The 17,528-nt window shown below is 40.1% G+C and overlaps 2 protein-coding genes across 8 annotated transcripts in view; one reads left to right on the forward strand and one right to left on the reverse strand.

Annotated features, from left to right (window-relative positions):
• Positions 1 to 17,528, forward strand: part of LOC144537385 (collagen alpha-1(XIV) chain-like) — a 223,784-nt gene that overhangs the window by 167,171 nt on the left and 39,085 nt on the right. For all 7 annotated transcript variants that reach the window (XM_078281063.1, XM_078281065.1, XM_078281064.1 and 4 more), the window contains 4 exons: positions 3,804 to 3,962; positions 7,915 to 7,992; positions 9,467 to 9,553; positions 10,155 to 10,208. In XM_078281063.1, coding sequence (XP_078137189.1) covers positions 3,804 to 3,962; positions 7,915 to 7,992; positions 9,467 to 9,553; positions 10,155 to 10,208 — 378 coding nt within the window. The remainder of the gene's footprint in view (positions 1 to 3,803; positions 3,963 to 7,914; positions 7,993 to 9,466; positions 9,554 to 10,154; positions 10,209 to 17,528) is intronic.
• Positions 15,011 to 17,473, reverse strand: LOC144537387 (uncharacterized). The gene is made up of 4 exons (XM_078281072.1): positions 17,158 to 17,473; positions 16,740 to 16,850; positions 15,202 to 15,444; positions 15,011 to 15,089 (listed from the first exon to the last, which is right to left on the reverse strand). Exons 1-4 carry the CDS (start codon positions 17,363 to 17,365, stop codon positions 15,064 to 15,066), a joined length of 588 nt encoding a protein of 195 aa, XP_078137198.1. The 5' UTR covers positions 17,366 to 17,473; the 3' UTR covers positions 15,011 to 15,063.

Raw genomic sequence — 17,528 nt, forward strand, 5'->3', positions numbered from 1 at the left:
AATATATGAAAAAACAGTATTTGCCTTCAACGTGAAAGTTAGTGTGTATAAACACATTTCGACAACCTTGGGTTGACAGGCACCAACGTAACCAATCACAACGAGCTGGAAACTCTGTTTATCCGCCCCGTGATTCAGATCAAAATATATCGGGTTCTTCCTTCCTCAGCCCATGCTGCACCCTTCCACCAACTTTCATGATAATCGAGCCAGAAGTTTTTCTGTAATCCTGCTGACAGACAGACAAACATGAGCTCCTTGGCGAAAGGTTATACAAATCCTACTAATAGTAATAAGTGCATTTGTTTACGTCTTTTTATACCTAACATGCAGCACAACATCAAAACACACTTTGGCTCTAATAATACTGCTACTACACTACATTACAGACATTATGTTATGTGTATTACTTAACTATTCATTTAATAGAATTAATATATTTCAAATATCTTCATAAATGTTTATGAAAACTATTTAAATAAATAGCTAAAGGATGGAATTTCTCCAGATTCATTTCCAGTTGTGTGCAGATCAGCTGTATATAAAAAATGTTGAGTTAGTGTTGCTCCTTTTTTTTTCTCCTGTCTAACAAAGCTAGGTGTACAGAAGTAGGTCGGTGCTGTGTGTGTGTGTGTGTGTGTGTGTGTGTGTGTGTGTGTGTGTGTGTGTGTGTGTGTGTAAAAGTCTGTACAGCTTCCATTAAACCAATAAAACTGAGTGCTGACAGCAGCTCGCCGGTCTGTGAGAGTTACAGTTTCATCCTTGCAGTTCAGCGCTCCACTGTCCATGATGGTGACAGTACTTCCTTGTATGTGTGATTTATAAATAGCAGCGTTGCTCAGGGAGGTAATTTTAGTTTCGTTTCCCACGTGCGCTCCCAAATTTTTGTCCCAGTTCCAGCTTTCGTGCAGGTTGTGGAGCTATAAATGTGCTCTGTCGCAACACTGTAAAGGTGTTTGAACACAAGCTCGCACTAAAATCAGGTTATATTTTTATCCCGAGTAAGCCTGAGCAAAGCCGCACAGAGAAGCAGCTTTTTGAAATCCATTTGTTTTTCCTTCATTCAAGATGAAGGTGCATTTTGTACACAATTGTTGTATTGCAGGTGTAACCCAAATGAAATATAGGGCTGCTAAAATCCTGTTTGTCAAGTCTTAATGCTTAATTCTGGTATTTTTTGCTCAGATCTGATTTTTTTTGTTTTGTTTGGCTGTTCACGTTACCTTTTCAAAACGTGGCCTGTATCAGATTCCAGTGCGAACCGTTTGCGGAAAAGAACAATAACAATGACATCAGACGCAGCACGCTGTTGCACTAAAGTTAAGGAGGTTATGGAGGAAGGAAGCATGTTCGCTTTCAAAATGTTTGTGTAATGGCAGCCGTAACATTAATGAGCATCCACTAATGAGGTCTAACACCTCCCTCTCCCTCCATTGACCGGCTCCATCACTGTTCTCCATGTTGTAGCCTAGTCTAGTTTTTAATGTAACTGTCTGTGTCTCGGGCTGACTCCCGCCGGCGCTTAATTGTGACAAATGTCGACGTAGATTGACGTAAAAGACGCATCAAATCCGCCTCGGTTGTTCACGCTGCGGCCGCATTGAAAACAATCAGACCTGGGTCTGATTCAGGACCACATATGGAAGTGGCCTAAATCTGATTTGAGTGTTCACACTACTTCTGAAGAAGTCTGACCTGGTCACTTGACCCCAAAAACAAAAGAAGATTTAGGCCACTCTTGCCTGCAGTCTGAACGTAGCCTTAGAGGCGTTGCTGTAGGTGTTTGCAGTGCACACGGGGCATAATGCACTGCCTGCGCAATACACTGTCTGCGCATCTGAAGAGAGAGCGTTGTTAACCATGGCGGCAAAATATTTCATCTGCTGTTGATATTTCAAGCTGTGTGCTGAACGTGTCATGTGCTGGCAAGCAATTGATGAAAGGAAACATAATCCTAAAAAAAATAGATATTATTAACATATGTCAACGGCGACACCATTAAGCTGTTCCTTTACCAGAATCCCAGCTGTGAAGACGAGAAAACAAAAAACGGTTCTGATGAGTTGTTAAAAACAGGAAAAACTCCGGTGAGTGAAGCCCACAATGCTAGCCTGTTGTTAGCCATTTAGCCTCGTTGTTGTTAGCCATTGTGAAGAGAGAAAACGCCGTTTTTGGCTGTTTAAGTTTAGCAACCTTTTGTATAACAACCAACCGGAGTCATGAGGAAATGTTGTAATGTTTGTACTGTACTTTAGTTCATACTGTGTCACTGTAAAAACAATCTAAAAGGATCGCTAGCGCTAATAGTTAGCTATCGCTAATTACTGACTCATGCTGTAAGCTGGCTAGTAGTAGCACAGCTAATAGCATGGCGAAGCATAAAAGGTGCATTGCACACATTTTGTCGATAACGTTATTCATGTTTAGTGTAGTTAACACACATTAATAGTTGAAATAAACTACATTGTGATTAAACTGATTTTGGTTATTAAAATATGCATTTTTATGTGCAACTAGGCTTGTTTGGCGCTCTTATGCGCAACTTCTTCCTCGGAGGGTTAAAACATACTTAACTAGCTGCTTAAGCTGTCAAGTGGAATCAAATACAGTATATACAATAAATGTGGTGCAATTCAACACCTAGCTAATAAACTTTGCACAGATTCAGTGAGAGAGAGAGTGTAGTTTTGGTAGTGGTCTGTGATGTTTTGTCTCGTTTGTTGTGCTTGTTCCTGTTCTGGTATTGACTTTTATCTATGCTGCATCCTTCTTTAGGTTTCTTTTTCTCTATGTGTAACACCAACCTGCTCAGGGATTGCAGATGAAAATTACACAGGAAGAGGGCGCCATCCTCTCACTGCATGCAGAGCTGAAAGCCTCTACAGGCTGCACATGTACTGTAGGAGAGAGAAAACCACTGATCTTCCTCTGGGAAACAAGTCTAGAAAATATATAATATATATACTTCATGGATACTTCATGGATTGGCTCCTTTTACCTTTTGAATGTACCTACATTGCTACTAATTGGCCTTTTATGATGGTTTATTACGCCTCTTTCACACAAAATTCCCAGGAAATTACTCGGATAACCTTTCAGGCACCGCTAGTGATTTTCACTGTTCACACATGCAGCCACATTCAGGAACATTTCCACCTCGCACCTTTTCACTCATTGCCATTGCAATGCCGGACTAGATGGTGGAAGGGACGGCCCAGCAGTGCTCATCCCTGCACTGTTCCGTGTTGCATTCACACCGCAGACATACCAGCATTTTCCCCGCAACGTTGCCAAGTCCTGAGGTGGAAACTATTGGCTCTACGGATTACCCTTCTTATCGATCCCTAATCCGATTCACACGTGACCCCCATGCAGGGAATGTCCCAGGGAAAAGACTGCATGTGTGAAAGGGGCTTTAGTTTTTTGCATTTCTCATTGACTTGATCTCTGCCTCGGTAGATGCATGATTTTGTCGTCTGCTGTTGACCTGTTTTATTCTGCCTATGTTTGTACAGCACTATGGTCGGCTCATGTTGTTTGAAACATTTGACTCGACTTGACTGCACCACAGGCAAACTACTATCTTCAAATGTCTTTTATTGACTCACAGTCAAATCTGAAAGGAGGAAAAGTAAACACGTTATGTAGCATGTTTGGTAATTCTGCCTGAAACATGTTGAAACTGATAAACTGTTGAACTCTCGCTTCATCAACTCTGCTAATTTATGAATGAGTTGTCCGTGGGGTGTCCAGCGCTTAAAACAAGCGACTGAGTGAGTGAACACTGGTTTTCTCTCACGCAGCTTCACATTGCAATCAGCAAGACGAGCGCCAAAGTGGTGATCGACTGCAAGATGGTGGCCGAGAAAACAATCAACGCAGCGGGAAACATCACCATCGACGGGACGGAGGTTCTGGGCCGGATGGTCCGCTCCAGAGGGAACAAGGATAACTCTGCACCGGTGAGGATGACGCACGCACACGCACAGAGACACACACACACACACACACACACACACACACACACACACACACAGACAGACACACAAACGCGCTCGCACACACAGAGACACACACACACACACAGGAACACAAACACGCACGCACACACAGAGAGACACACACACACAGACACACACACACGCACACACAGACACACACACAAACACACACACACACAGGAACACAGACAGACACACAAACACGCACACACACACACACACACACACACACACACACACACAATACATACACACAGACAGACACACACACACACACACACACACACACACACACACAGACACACACACAAACACACACACACACAGGAACACAGACAGACACACAAACACGCACGCACACACAGACACACACACACACACACACAACACACAGACACGCAATGCACACACACACACACACACACACACACACACACACACACACACAATACACACACACACAATGCACACACACAGACAAACACACACACAACACACACACACAGACGGACACACACACAGACAAACACACACACACACACAGTGCTACACAACTAAATATTCAAGCTACTTAATGTGCACATGTTAAAGGGTAACTTTTTTCTATTATTTTTGAGTCTCAGTGACTGATGTGAACAAGAACTTCTGAAATTGATCCAGTATGAAGCAAGACGGCTGCAGTTGGCAGCGACGAAACAAGCCACAATGTAACGTTAAGTGCTGTTTTTGGCACTGACAGGCTCAGATTATTATCTGTCTGACAACATTATGAAAGGATCCCTACAGAGATAGACCTTTTAGTTAAAGAGGAAGATCCTTTTAGTTTAACATGAAACAGCCCCGCAGTCCCAATCACCAAACTCACCAGAATCCATGTAAATAAACAATATAAATGTCTGTCTCTGTAGGGATCCTTTCATAATGTTGTCAGACACTTAGAATAATAATCTGAGCCTGTCAGCGGCAACAACAGAACTTTTAGTGGACGCTGACTGATGGTGCATTTGCCCTATTTCTTCTATTTTGTTCACATGAGTCACTTAGACACCAATGCATGGGGAAATAGGTTGAAAATACCGACATTACCCTTTAATATAACCGTTGGAAGGCTTATTTTAAAAACTATCCTCGCTAAGAAACAACCACATTCACTTGATTGTTTGTTTACTCTCTGCATTTCACCCCCTGCTATCTTAGCTCTCAGAAAGCTGACAGTAGTTTTCCTGAATGTTGGTGTTGATGTTGGTCCTTGAAGGCACCGCCAAGGAGAGTTAGCTAACGCCTGCAGAACAGTCATTTAAATGTGAAGAACCAGAAATGAAAGCAGCTAAATGTTATGCTGATGGTAGCCCAAAATACACAACACTAAATGTTCGCCGTGATGGATTACCAATGTTTAAAGTCTCTGTAAGTTGGTTTTAATAGTGACGTTAAATGAACGGAAACCAATAACTGTGTGAAAGTAAGGAAGGCTATCAGCACCGGCATCGTGGGTCAGCGTGTAAAGATATCACCAGCTGAACATGCCAACTGAAAAGATCCCTGAAGTGATAACAGCTAACAGATGAAAAAAAAACCTGTCTGCCGGGGGCGGAGCTGGGAGATGGCTTCTGGTGCTCCAGCCCCGATGTTTTTTCTTAAAAGCCCACTTTGCTGTCCTTAAGAGACTGTGGTGGCTTCCGTTATGAAGCTAGAATGAAGCTAGATATTGGTATCATTTGAAAATAACTAACGCTCCAACGTTATTTACTATATTTTATTGCTATATTTTGGTGAGGGAAAAACTTCCATGTCCAGTTTTTAAAGTGGTCCAAAATCGAGGGACCAATCACAACCGTTGAGGCGGGCTTTACACGATGACGATAGCACAGCATGCTGGCTGGTTGAGATGTTTTTCCGTCAGTCTGCATACGTCATCTCCTTCATCGCTCTGATTGGTTGAAGGACTATCCAGTTGCGCCCAGAGTCATTTGAGCGGCGTCCGTTGGTGATGCCCCTTTTGGAAATGGGCTGTGAATGAACCTTCCCCAGACCCACTCTCAGTTACACCTGAGAAGGGTCTGCTGTCAACCAGGCTATCATCAATGCTTAATTTTTAAACATGTTTTCATCAAAGCCGAGCCATTTTTCTGGAGCAGCTTTATGAAAGCAGACAAATCAATTTCCAGCCACTCTCGTGCAGAAATAGAAGAGAAACTATGTGTCTTATTGGTTCGATATCCCTTTGAAGAGTCCTTCACATGGATTCGGCTCTGAAGCTGAATAATTACACTTATGTGTACAATAATCTCCACCAGTCTCATTATTATTTTCTCCGCTGCTCACAACCCTGGGCTGCCAACTTGGTGTTTTCCACAAAAGAACAACCTGCTGATCTTTAAAAGGCTGTTACCTCGCTGCTAATCCTTTCTTTTTATTGATTGTACTCTCTGCACACACATTAACACGGCCACTTCACAGAACAGCAAGGTGCGTCTTAAACCTGAAAGAAAAGCAGCAACACATTCAGCTTCTCGTTCCGTACATTAGCCCCCAGGAGCAACTGATTGTGTTATTCTTTCCACTCTGGTTCTTTGGAATATTTCTAAAATATAACATGAGTTTCATAATCTCCCACTGTGCTGTAAACCCCATGAATCATCAGGTGGCCCTGTCTAATTTTGCACCTCAGAATTCAGCACGCCTAATTAGACAAATTGAGAACATTTTTGCACAAAAAAAAGGTTCAAAGGAAACAGGATTATTATTAACAGTCCTATTAGCGCAGCACTAAAATACCTCGGGACATCCGGTGATTTGTAGCAGAGATCATCCAGTGATTGTAATCCTGCCGTGTGGCATAAAAATACCAAATTCTCGTCATATTTCTTTTTAAAAAAAATGTTTTAAGATCATTTTTTTTGGGCATTTCCACCTTTAATTAATAGGACAGCTGAGAAATGAAAGGGGAGAGAGAGGAGGGAAGACATGCAGGAAACCGTCACGGGTCGGACTCGAACACTGGACCTTCTGCGTCGAGGAATAAACCTCGATATATGTGCACCCGCTCTACCAACTGAGCTAACACGGTCACAATTTGATGTAGATTCCCATCACATTTCAGTGTTTCCCTTAGGATTTTTTTTAGCAGTGGGGGCAGGTGTGTCCGAACAACAATCCCCCCCCCCCCCCCATTTTACAAGAAATTCTTCATAGGGAAACCAAAACCCAAAGTATAGAATGAAATATTCCACTGAGTCACTTACGGTTTTAATGTTTCCAGATGTTTGATATCAGGACGATGAGCTGACAGAACTGACGGGTTGAACGTTGTCCAATTAGAATGGACCCACCGCGGTGACGTTTCTGGTGGAGCTGTTGGTTTAATAGTCGACTCGGAAGAAAGCGAACGTTTTGACAATAAACTCCATCAACGCAACAGTATGTGGGGTTAAACTGGACGGGCCCAACAACCTCTGAATAGTTCTACTTGTTGTTAAATTGCAATGTGAGCGGCAGCCAACGGGTGGGGGGGGCATTATGTCGGCAGGATCATTTAAAAGGCGTGCCGCCACGACAAAATCAACACACAGGAAACACTGCCTTTGTTTCACTTTCCCTCCTGCCGTTGTGGATCCCACAGAGAAAGTTTCTGAATGCGTTTACAGTGAAGTTACGGCACTTTGAGTCAGCTATGAGTGCTTCTTGTGATTGCATTTCACATAATAAGTTAGTGAAAACTAATTTTACAAATAAAATACGCCGAATTGGGTCAAAATCTGGAGCAAAACCAAAATAAGAGAATTTTCTGTTCATAGAAATGCAAGACAACGTTTTCCCCTTTTTAATTGTCAAACCTCCTTCTTGGTGTCTATACAGTTCAGCTCTGTATTTAAGTGGTTTGTGTATTGAAGTGTTCTTTTCTCCTCTGCAGTTCCAGCTTCAGCTCTTCGACATCGTCTGCAGCACTTCGTGGGCCAGCAGAGACAAGTGCTGCGAGCTCCCTGGTCTGGTGAGGTCAACGGCCATCTTTACCTCTCTTTACTCCAGTTTACTGTCTCTAATCAAATACATGTTAAAGGAAGACTTCGCCCTCAAAATGAACATTTGTTTATCAATCACGCGCAGGGTGTTGCCTTGAAATTGTGACAAAAACTTGTTTTTTGTCGCATGACTTAACGGGAGAGTCGAAAAACGGAGAAAAGTGTTCATGAATTAAATTAATAGGGGCCCGCCTTTTACAACAGCAAAACTATATGCGTGATCACGGAAGGCTTGTATCATGTGGACGCGCCGACAGTTTTGTTGTAATCTCTTAGAATTCCTCATGGGGCTACGCACTATAGCTTTAACTTTTGTCGCCGCATCACGCTCACTTTTTCTTGCCTAAACTTAACCGTAATCTCCGCCGAAATGACAGCTTGAGATGACAGCTCGCAGTGCTCTGTACCCGGCTCACAGTCACCTATTCTCGGGTAACTGAACGCGTCTACTAACTGCTGCTGATACGGCCGAGCTGTGAACATAGAGCGTGAAAGAAATGGACACAGCGACGCCACAGACTTCGACGGAGACCAGTGAAGTCAATTATAAGCTCTTTCCCGGTGATGGCTCCAACTGAGCTTGAAGACGTAGATGTGACGTGAGCAACCTGTCTGAAAGTTGGAAGTCTTCTGGTAGCTGTGCCAAGAGAAATCTCAATCATTCCCAATCTTGCAGAGACGGAGAGCGTGAGTAAGAGCTGTCCATGAGCGTAGGAGCAAAACGTTGCTGAAATATTTTGTTCCGATGCTTTCGTGGACTCTCTATGGGCTTCTTCCTTGACTGTATGCCTCCACACGCCCCCCCACCCCAATTGCCTGCAAGCTTCTCCTGTACTGTATGGTAATTCCTCTACTATGCGACAGTTAGTCTCGTGGTTATGACACAATCGTGAGACTATTTTTACAAAAACGTCTGCTACGGAGCCATATCATGAGCTACAAGGTAATGGAGCCTTTTATACATTGTCGTGTTTCTTTAGAAATAAACAACGGACAAACAGAGTCTTTAAACGCTTCCGATGTTAAGCAATTCGCTGTCAAAGTGACGCCAAAATGAATGGCAGTCAATGGGATGCTAACGGGAGGTGATGGCTTGTTAGCCTCAGAATCTCCGCATAGGAGGTACGCTTTCCGGATGCTCGCTTACCCCCTTAGCTGTGGCCGGCAGCAGGAAGCTCTGTAGCGGCTTAAACAGCTAGCGCCTTCTGCTCAGCGCCATGGAGCTCTGTAGCCGATGTCACATGACCAGCCGGCGGTCTCCTAGTTTTTGTATGATATCTTAACGTTTTAGTGTGCATAACTTTTCATACGATATCATACAAATCCGTTTATGAGAATGCGTTGCTCCCTTTGCCTGCTTTATTTAATCATTTATCATGCCATGTCATTGCCATTATATATATTTTTTGTTTTTGTCACTCTCATCATGCTGTGATCATCCAGAGGAAGGAGGCAGACTGCCCAGCCATGCCCAAAGCCTGCACCTGCACCCAGGACAGCAAAGGCCCCCCCGGCCCTGCTGGACCACCTGTGAGCCTCACACAAATGCATCCAATACATACTCACTCACAGTCAGACGCTCAAGTTATTGTATTAGTATTGAATCTAACGGTGATATTACATTCAGATCATATATCAAATAAACTGTGCGAGGTACACATCACTCGAGAATCAAGCCTGTTTTGGGCCTGATTGCACCGGACAATCGTCACCAAACCCCTGATTTTTCTTTCTTTTTTTCTTGATGGTTTTGGCAAACAGGCAGAGAGCAACAGTCAGACTACACGATTATTATCCCAATTACGAAACACACAGACTGTACCACACATTCATGCATGCAGTCACACAGATGCATGAAGACACAAGAAATCACCTCAACAACATGCTTCATCTGCAGTTTGAGCTACTGATGTTATTTCAGTACAGTTTTCTTTTTACTTTTGGCAGATTAAAGCTCATATTTCTTGTATATCTCAGCTTTGTGGGTATCTGTACACGCACACAGACACATACACACGCACACACACGCACAAACACACAGACACACACACACACAGTATTGAGACACTGTGGATTTGAATGTACTAATTGTGAACCCCTCATTAACTCCTGCTTTTTGGGTTTCAAACAGGGAGGCCCAGGAATCAGAGGAGCCAGAGGTGATCGCGGAGAGCCAGGCCCAGTGGTAAGTTCTGTTGGTTTTATAAACTGATACCAAGTCATGACTGTCGACACTCAAGTGTGTTTTTTTCCCCACTTGTTCTGATGAAAGAGCGATAGCGTGAAAAGCCACCGCTGAACATACAAAACAGGAAGGGAGCTATATGCGATCTGGATGCTATCAACAAGTCGCTGTAGCTGCCAAAATGTTTAACACGCTTCTCTTTGCGATTCAAACTCTAGCAAGTGTTGTTTTGTCAGCTGACATAACAACACGTTTTGCTATGGAAGCCCACTATTCACTTTAGATGACAGACGACACCATTGACCTTATTTACCTTTACGCTGTCTTTAAATCCTACTCTAACCCGAGCAAAGAGCAGATACCCATTGGCTTGAACCCAGCTTTATATCTTCATTTTATCTGCTTAGGCTAAACTAATGTGGCTGCCCCCGCTGACATGTCAGAGCTCATCTTGTTTTAACCTTTATTTATTCAGGTAAGTTACACCGAGAGCCAAACATCCCACTGATCACATCTTAAAGAGACAGAGGCCTCTTTGCTGGTTATTAGCATTAGTATTAGCAAGTACCACTGCCTGGTAACCATTGCAGTTTTATTTATATAGGACATTTCAACTCACAGTGCTTGACATTGTGAGACAATATATAAAAAGAGGCATAAACATGAGAACATAGGTAGCATAAATATAAGAGAAAAGTATATCTGACGGCAACATTTCAGAAACACAATGAATAAAAAAAAAAACAGAACAAAACTGATCAGCTACACAGAAAACACAAACATTTGAAATAACATGAACCACAAAAGCAGACAAGCCCCTAACCCACATCAACCAAACAGACAATGTAATAACACTTTCTAAGCACATTTCTGAAAATACAACAACAACACAAAAGAAGACTCACAGAATCATCCACACACCAGACAAGCTAGGTACCTTCTATCTTTCTTGCAGTTTTTCTGAATTACAAACATTTCTATACATATAAACACACAAAAAACATCCAGCTTTTGGCTCATCTCTAAAATAGTTCCACACATAACAAGCAGTTTACTAAACTCCTTTTTTTTAAAGGGTTGTTTTCAATATGAATCAAAATAATGACACCCCTAGTATTAATGATAGTATACAATAACATAATACAGAAAACAGAGCATCATTTCAGGTAACGTAACACGACAGAAATCACAACAAAACTAAAAAACACGACGAAACATGAGAAAAGAAAATAGAATAACACTGTGATCACCATTATAGAAAACACATAAACATATCCCATAACTTAACATAACCGAAAACACTAACCTTAAAGGTCCCATGGCATGAAGATTTCACTTTATGAGGTTTTTTAACATTAATATGAGATCCCCCAGCCTGCCTATGGTCCCCCAGTGGCTAGAAATGGTGATAGGTGTAAACCGAGCCCTGGGTATCCTGCTCTGCCTTTGAGGAAATGAAAGCTCAGATGGGCCAATCAGGAATCTTCCCTTTATGACGTCATGAGGAGAAAGGTTACCTCCCCTTTCTCTGCTTTGCCCACCCAGAGAATTTGGCCCGCCCATGAGAAAGAGAGAGAGACGTCATGGCTTGAAAACGAGCAAAGTGGCAGTTGGTCAAAGAGACATTAGATACAGTATTAGGGGACCACTAAGGTCTATATAAAGAGACTGCGCCACAGTATGAGACCACTAAGGTCTATATAAAAAGAGACTTCAGATACAGTATTGGAGTCTACATCAGGCCTATATAAAGAGACTTCAGGTACTAAGTATGAGGACCACTAAGGCCTAATATAAAAAAGGGCTTCAGGCTCCACAAAGCTGGTGAGGGATACATCAGGCCTATATAAAAGAGACTTCAGAATACTGTGATTAGTATCACCAGGATACCTATAAGAGAGCTTCTAGATTTGCGATAGGGGACCACTAAGGCCTGTATAAAAGGAGACTTCAGATGTCAGTGATTGAGGGACCACTAAGGCTATATAAAGAGACTTCAGATACAGTATTAGGGGACCACTAAGGTCTATATAAAAGAGACTTCAGATACAGTATTACAGGACTTTCAAAATTTATAAAGACTTCAGATACAGTATTTTGGGACCACTAAGACCTATATAAAAGCATCCAAAGAGCAGCATGTCATGGTACCTTTAATCACCCAGACAATCTAATAACACCTTTTAAGCACATTTACTGAAATAAAATACAACAACACAAAAGAAGACTCACAGAATCGTCTGCATACCTGACAAGGTAGGTACCTTCTTTCATTCTTGCAGTTTTTTTTTCTGAATTACATACATTTCTCTGTATGTATGTATGTATGTGTGTGTATATATATATAAAAATAGAATAAAACTGATCAGCTACACAGAAAACACAAGCATTTCAGATAATGTAACAAAACCCTAACCTTAAAGTGCTCATATTCAGCTTTTTGCCTTTTTCCTTTCCTTTGTGTTATATATATATATTTTTATGCACGTTATAGGTTTACAAAGTAAAAAAGCCCAAAGTCCCCCCCCAAAGGGACTTACCATCTCCAACAGAAAACACTGTTCACAAACTGCTCCAAACGGCTCTGTTGTAGTCCAGCCAGATACTGAATGCCCACAACAAAATTTTGCCCAAACTGCAATAAATGCCAGCATTTCTTTCTAAAACCTCCAACTGTTTAAAGCAGTGGGTGCCTTAAGTAAGGGGCCAAGGGTGCCACAAGATTTGCTCTTTTTCATTTTTTTATTGTGCTTTTTTAACAGTTAACCACATAAAAAAGAGCTGGTATTTACAATTAATTTACATTTATTTTTAAAATATCAGTGTTTGAGGTAACAGCCAAAGTTTAACTGACTGACTGTTTTTAACAAAATGTGTGTTGAGTTTGTATTAACGATAAACCCCAGCAACAGTAAATCAAACTGCAGCAGATCAGAAAACGGAGAGCCTACTTCCTAAAATATAATGAATACAGTACTGCTTATAGAAATAAAGGCCCATCTCTACTAAAAGCCTGGTCGTCTCTTCAGTTAAAGTCAATAAAGACCCTGATCACCGGTGGCCCTGAGAGCTTAATGCACTTCACATTAAGAAAACACGACCAAATACTGCCTGACAGAGTGGATGTCAAATATCAGATATGAGCAGCAGCTTGTGAGTGTGAAGCAACCAAAAGCACACTTTATCCTCTCTAGATCTGCTGATTATGGTCATTTTGGGACTCCTTAGCAAATTGACTCAAACATTATTTCCTATGCCATGAACCAGATAACATGCCTCTCAGGCCATGTTGAAGGTTGGAACTAAATCAGTAGAAAATAAACATCTTTGTCTCACTTTATAAGTATTGTTATACAGCAAAATGCTGTATTAAAGTTGACTTGGTTGCTACCCTAGCTGGGCAGTATCAACAAAACCACATAAGGTGCCATTTCTGCCCAAATGTCCCACCACTCATGTGCAGTATTTGACTTTTTGACTGTTTTAGGTTCAGTTGTTTGTGCTTTGAGAAGATATTTAACAGTCCATTACAGATTATGAAAAAGAAAGTTAGAAATTTGAATAAAATGCCTTTACAGTGAGAGACATTGTTACACTCAGCTACAACAGTCCAATGAACTGAAGTGTTATGCAGTCTGTAAGATCTAAAATCAGTTTAAAGCTGCATCACATTAGTATAGAGTATTTGCACACGACACAGCACCTCCCCCTGTATGGTGTTCGAGAAACACTATAACACAAATATATATATATATATATATATATATATATATATATCTATATATATATATATATATATATATATATATATATATATCTTTACTTATATATATATATATATATATATATATATATATATATATATATATATATATATATATATATATATATATATATATATATATATATATGCTATATATATATATACTCTCCTGCCTGCCTATACTACCTACTACACACTCTATATACTCATATATATATATATATATATATATATATATATATATATATATATATATATATATATATATATATATATATGTATATATCTCTTTAATATATATATATATATATATATATAATATATGTATATATATCTTACACTATATATATATATATATATAATAATATATATAATATAATATATATATATAACATATATATATATATATATATATATATATATATATATATATATATATAATATATAATAACTATATATGTATATATATATATATATATATAATGTAACATATATACGCATATATATATATATATATATATATATATATCTATATATATATATATAATATATATATGTAATAATATATATATATATATATATATAATATAGCATATGTATAACCATGTATATGTATAATATATAATATAATATAATGTATATATATCATGTATGTATGCTATATATATGTAATATATGTACACTCTTGCATATATATGTATATGTATATATATATATGTAATAATATATCTTCATATACTTCATATAATATATAATATATATATATATATATATATATATATATAACACTATATATATATATATACCATAAAAAATATATATAATAACTATATATATATAATCTATCCTATCTAATCTATCTCTAATCTCAACAATTATGATCAACTAGGATTCATCATACACCACACCTGGGTAGGTGACATTTCGTGCATCCTGAGTTGACTTCTAAATGCAAGAGAAATTAAAGATAATGTTTCTGCATGAGGCCCTTTGTGTCATTAATGCAGGGAGGTTAACACAAATGACAGCTCAGTAAACGTAAAAGTATAAATCTGTTTAATATGCCTTACAGAAGAACATGCATTGATGTGCTCATTTCAGTGGATCAATGCCGCCTTCTGTGGAGGAGAAACGGGCGTTTCCAAATTGGGAGAAAAAAAGAAAAGAAAATTCAAGTTAATGCCATATTGACAAGACTCACATTACCTGTTTGTTAACAATAACTCTCACTTGGGAAAACATCTCTGCTTCTCCAGCTGTAACATCTGGCCTCTAGCTGTCTTTTCTCTTTAGCCAGATTAATGTTTCTGGTTTGCGTCTCGATCAGGGTGGTATTAAGCTGGTTCAGACTGATAGTGAGCTGGATCAGGGTGGTATTAAGCTGGTTCAGACTGATAGTGAGCTGGATCAGACTGATATTGAGCTGCTCTCTTTCTGTCATCAAGTTTTGTGTTTCCAACGTGGCAACAACATCTGGTGGGAACAAAAGGAAAACCATGAACAAAAACAAATTAACAACAACAAATTATTCATATTCTAAAGGTGCTCTAAGCGATGTTGAGTGACGGCACTTCTTGTTGACGTTCAAAGTATTTTCAAACAAAACAAGGCTAGCTCGCCCCTCCCTCCTCCTCATCCCGTCCCCTCCACCTCCCTTCCGTGCGACCCCGCACTAACCCCCCAACCCCCACCCCCAAATCCTTCTTGTCGGTTATTGGCTGGAACTTTGGAAGACTGTTTGTTATGTTTGGTGGTGCAGGTTGGCACAGTTTGTTTTTGTTGGCGTTTGTGGAGCCTGGGCTGTCTACAGAGACCGCGATTTTTTTTTTTTGACAGTGTGTTCAGGGGACAGGCAGCTCGCGGATAGTGAGGAGATGTTTGCTGTATGTGACAAAAAATGTTGTAGCCTAAAAAACGTGTGACATCGCTTAGAGCACCTTTAAGTAATTGCAGTGTCAAGTTACTTGCTGTGTTTTAGTAAAAATCACTTTCAGACTTTGAACCTGGAATTCGTTTTTTTTATTGCACCTATTTTCCATAAACTAGCCTGGTGCACTTTGGCTTTAATACCAGAAAACATTTGACTTTTGCTTCAACATTCATGCCCATCTAAAATTCTAGATCTACTTATGTGTAGGACAGTTTGTTTAAAGAGCACCTATTGGGCTTTTTCGTCTTTTCTGACCTATAAAAAGGTTTGTATAGTCATGTTAAACGATACCAAAGTGCCAAATAATGAGGTAAATGCATTTAGACGTGAGCCCTGCAGGCAGCTTTGGTTAGCTCCGCCAAGCTCTGAACGCTCTGATCTCATTGGGTCTCAGTTTGCTTTTTGAATTTCCTGTATTTGACTACTTCAATGAAATGGACTTCCGTACATGGTCATTCAGCTCCATGCTCTGAGCCGTCCCCTTTGGAGGACTTCCGGAAGATGACCAATCACAACGGAGTGGGCTTGGCTGGGGGGGATTGGGGCATGTGGGAGGAGGCAGACTGCTTTACTAACAATCCTGCTTTAACCACATTAGTACATTTTTGAGCAGGTCTAAATGCATCTACTGGTTGGAGAGTGTTTCAGTTAAATAGGTTATGTACATTTTTAACATCTTTCCATTACGGCAGCACATTTGCTTCAAGTATTCAATTTGCACTTTTGACAGAATTAACAAACTGGTAAAGAGTGATCTGAGTCATCTGTTCTCACTGAGATGTGTACAACCCAAAATAGGGCCGGGCACGTTGTTACAGAATAAAGAGCAAATCCTCACAGCGCATGTAGATCCCGCCCAATATCAGAAGATACAGCACTCCCAGAATCACTGCTTTGGCTCCAAAAGGACATCTTTTGACAGCTGAAGGATTGTTTCGAGTGAGTGGTCCTACAGAGACAAAGAACAGTCAAACATGTTTACATGAAGCATGTTTGAAGTGGCTTTATGGTATTATTGATCATTTCATTCTTACGTTGTGTTCCTCTTCTCAGTTAGAAATAGGACCTTTTAACTCAAGTGGCACTAAATTGCATTTCAACGTCCACAGCACAGACCAGTCTATAAACATTAGCTGAAGTCGACTGATATTGTTTTCTCTTGTACAAACCATATTAAATGGAATCAACATTCATTGTTCAGGATTTAATCAGACATGCGCAGACATCAATAAAATATTTAGTTATTTTGTACATACTGACTTTACAGGACCTGAGACTTTGTTTCAGAGTGTCTTCATTCTCGTAGATCTTCGCTTGGTTCTCCTCTTCTTCTCTCATGTTCAAACTCAGATCTGGAGCGTGAATGTCTGCAGACATCTCGAGAGTCAAAAGAAGTTGATTCACACTGATCGTATTCTTCACCGTTTGTTTCTCTGAGTCTGGCAGCTTATCAACAGGAAGCATCGAGGAAGTAACTGCCAAACAAACCCCAAACACAGATATGGCCTACCCTCAACACATTTGTTACTATGGAGAAAAAAATACAACTTTCTGTTTGTCCCAAAAAATAAATTCCAGCATTTCTTCCTCTTGCATCCAACTGGACCCTGGGGTGTCTTAAGGAGGG

The sequence above is a fragment of the Sander vitreus genome, chromosome 22 (assembly GCF_031162955.1).
Source record: "Sander vitreus isolate 19-12246 chromosome 22, sanVit1, whole genome shotgun sequence".
Classification (NCBI taxonomy): domain Eukaryota; kingdom Metazoa; phylum Chordata; class Actinopteri; order Perciformes; family Percidae; genus Sander; species Sander vitreus.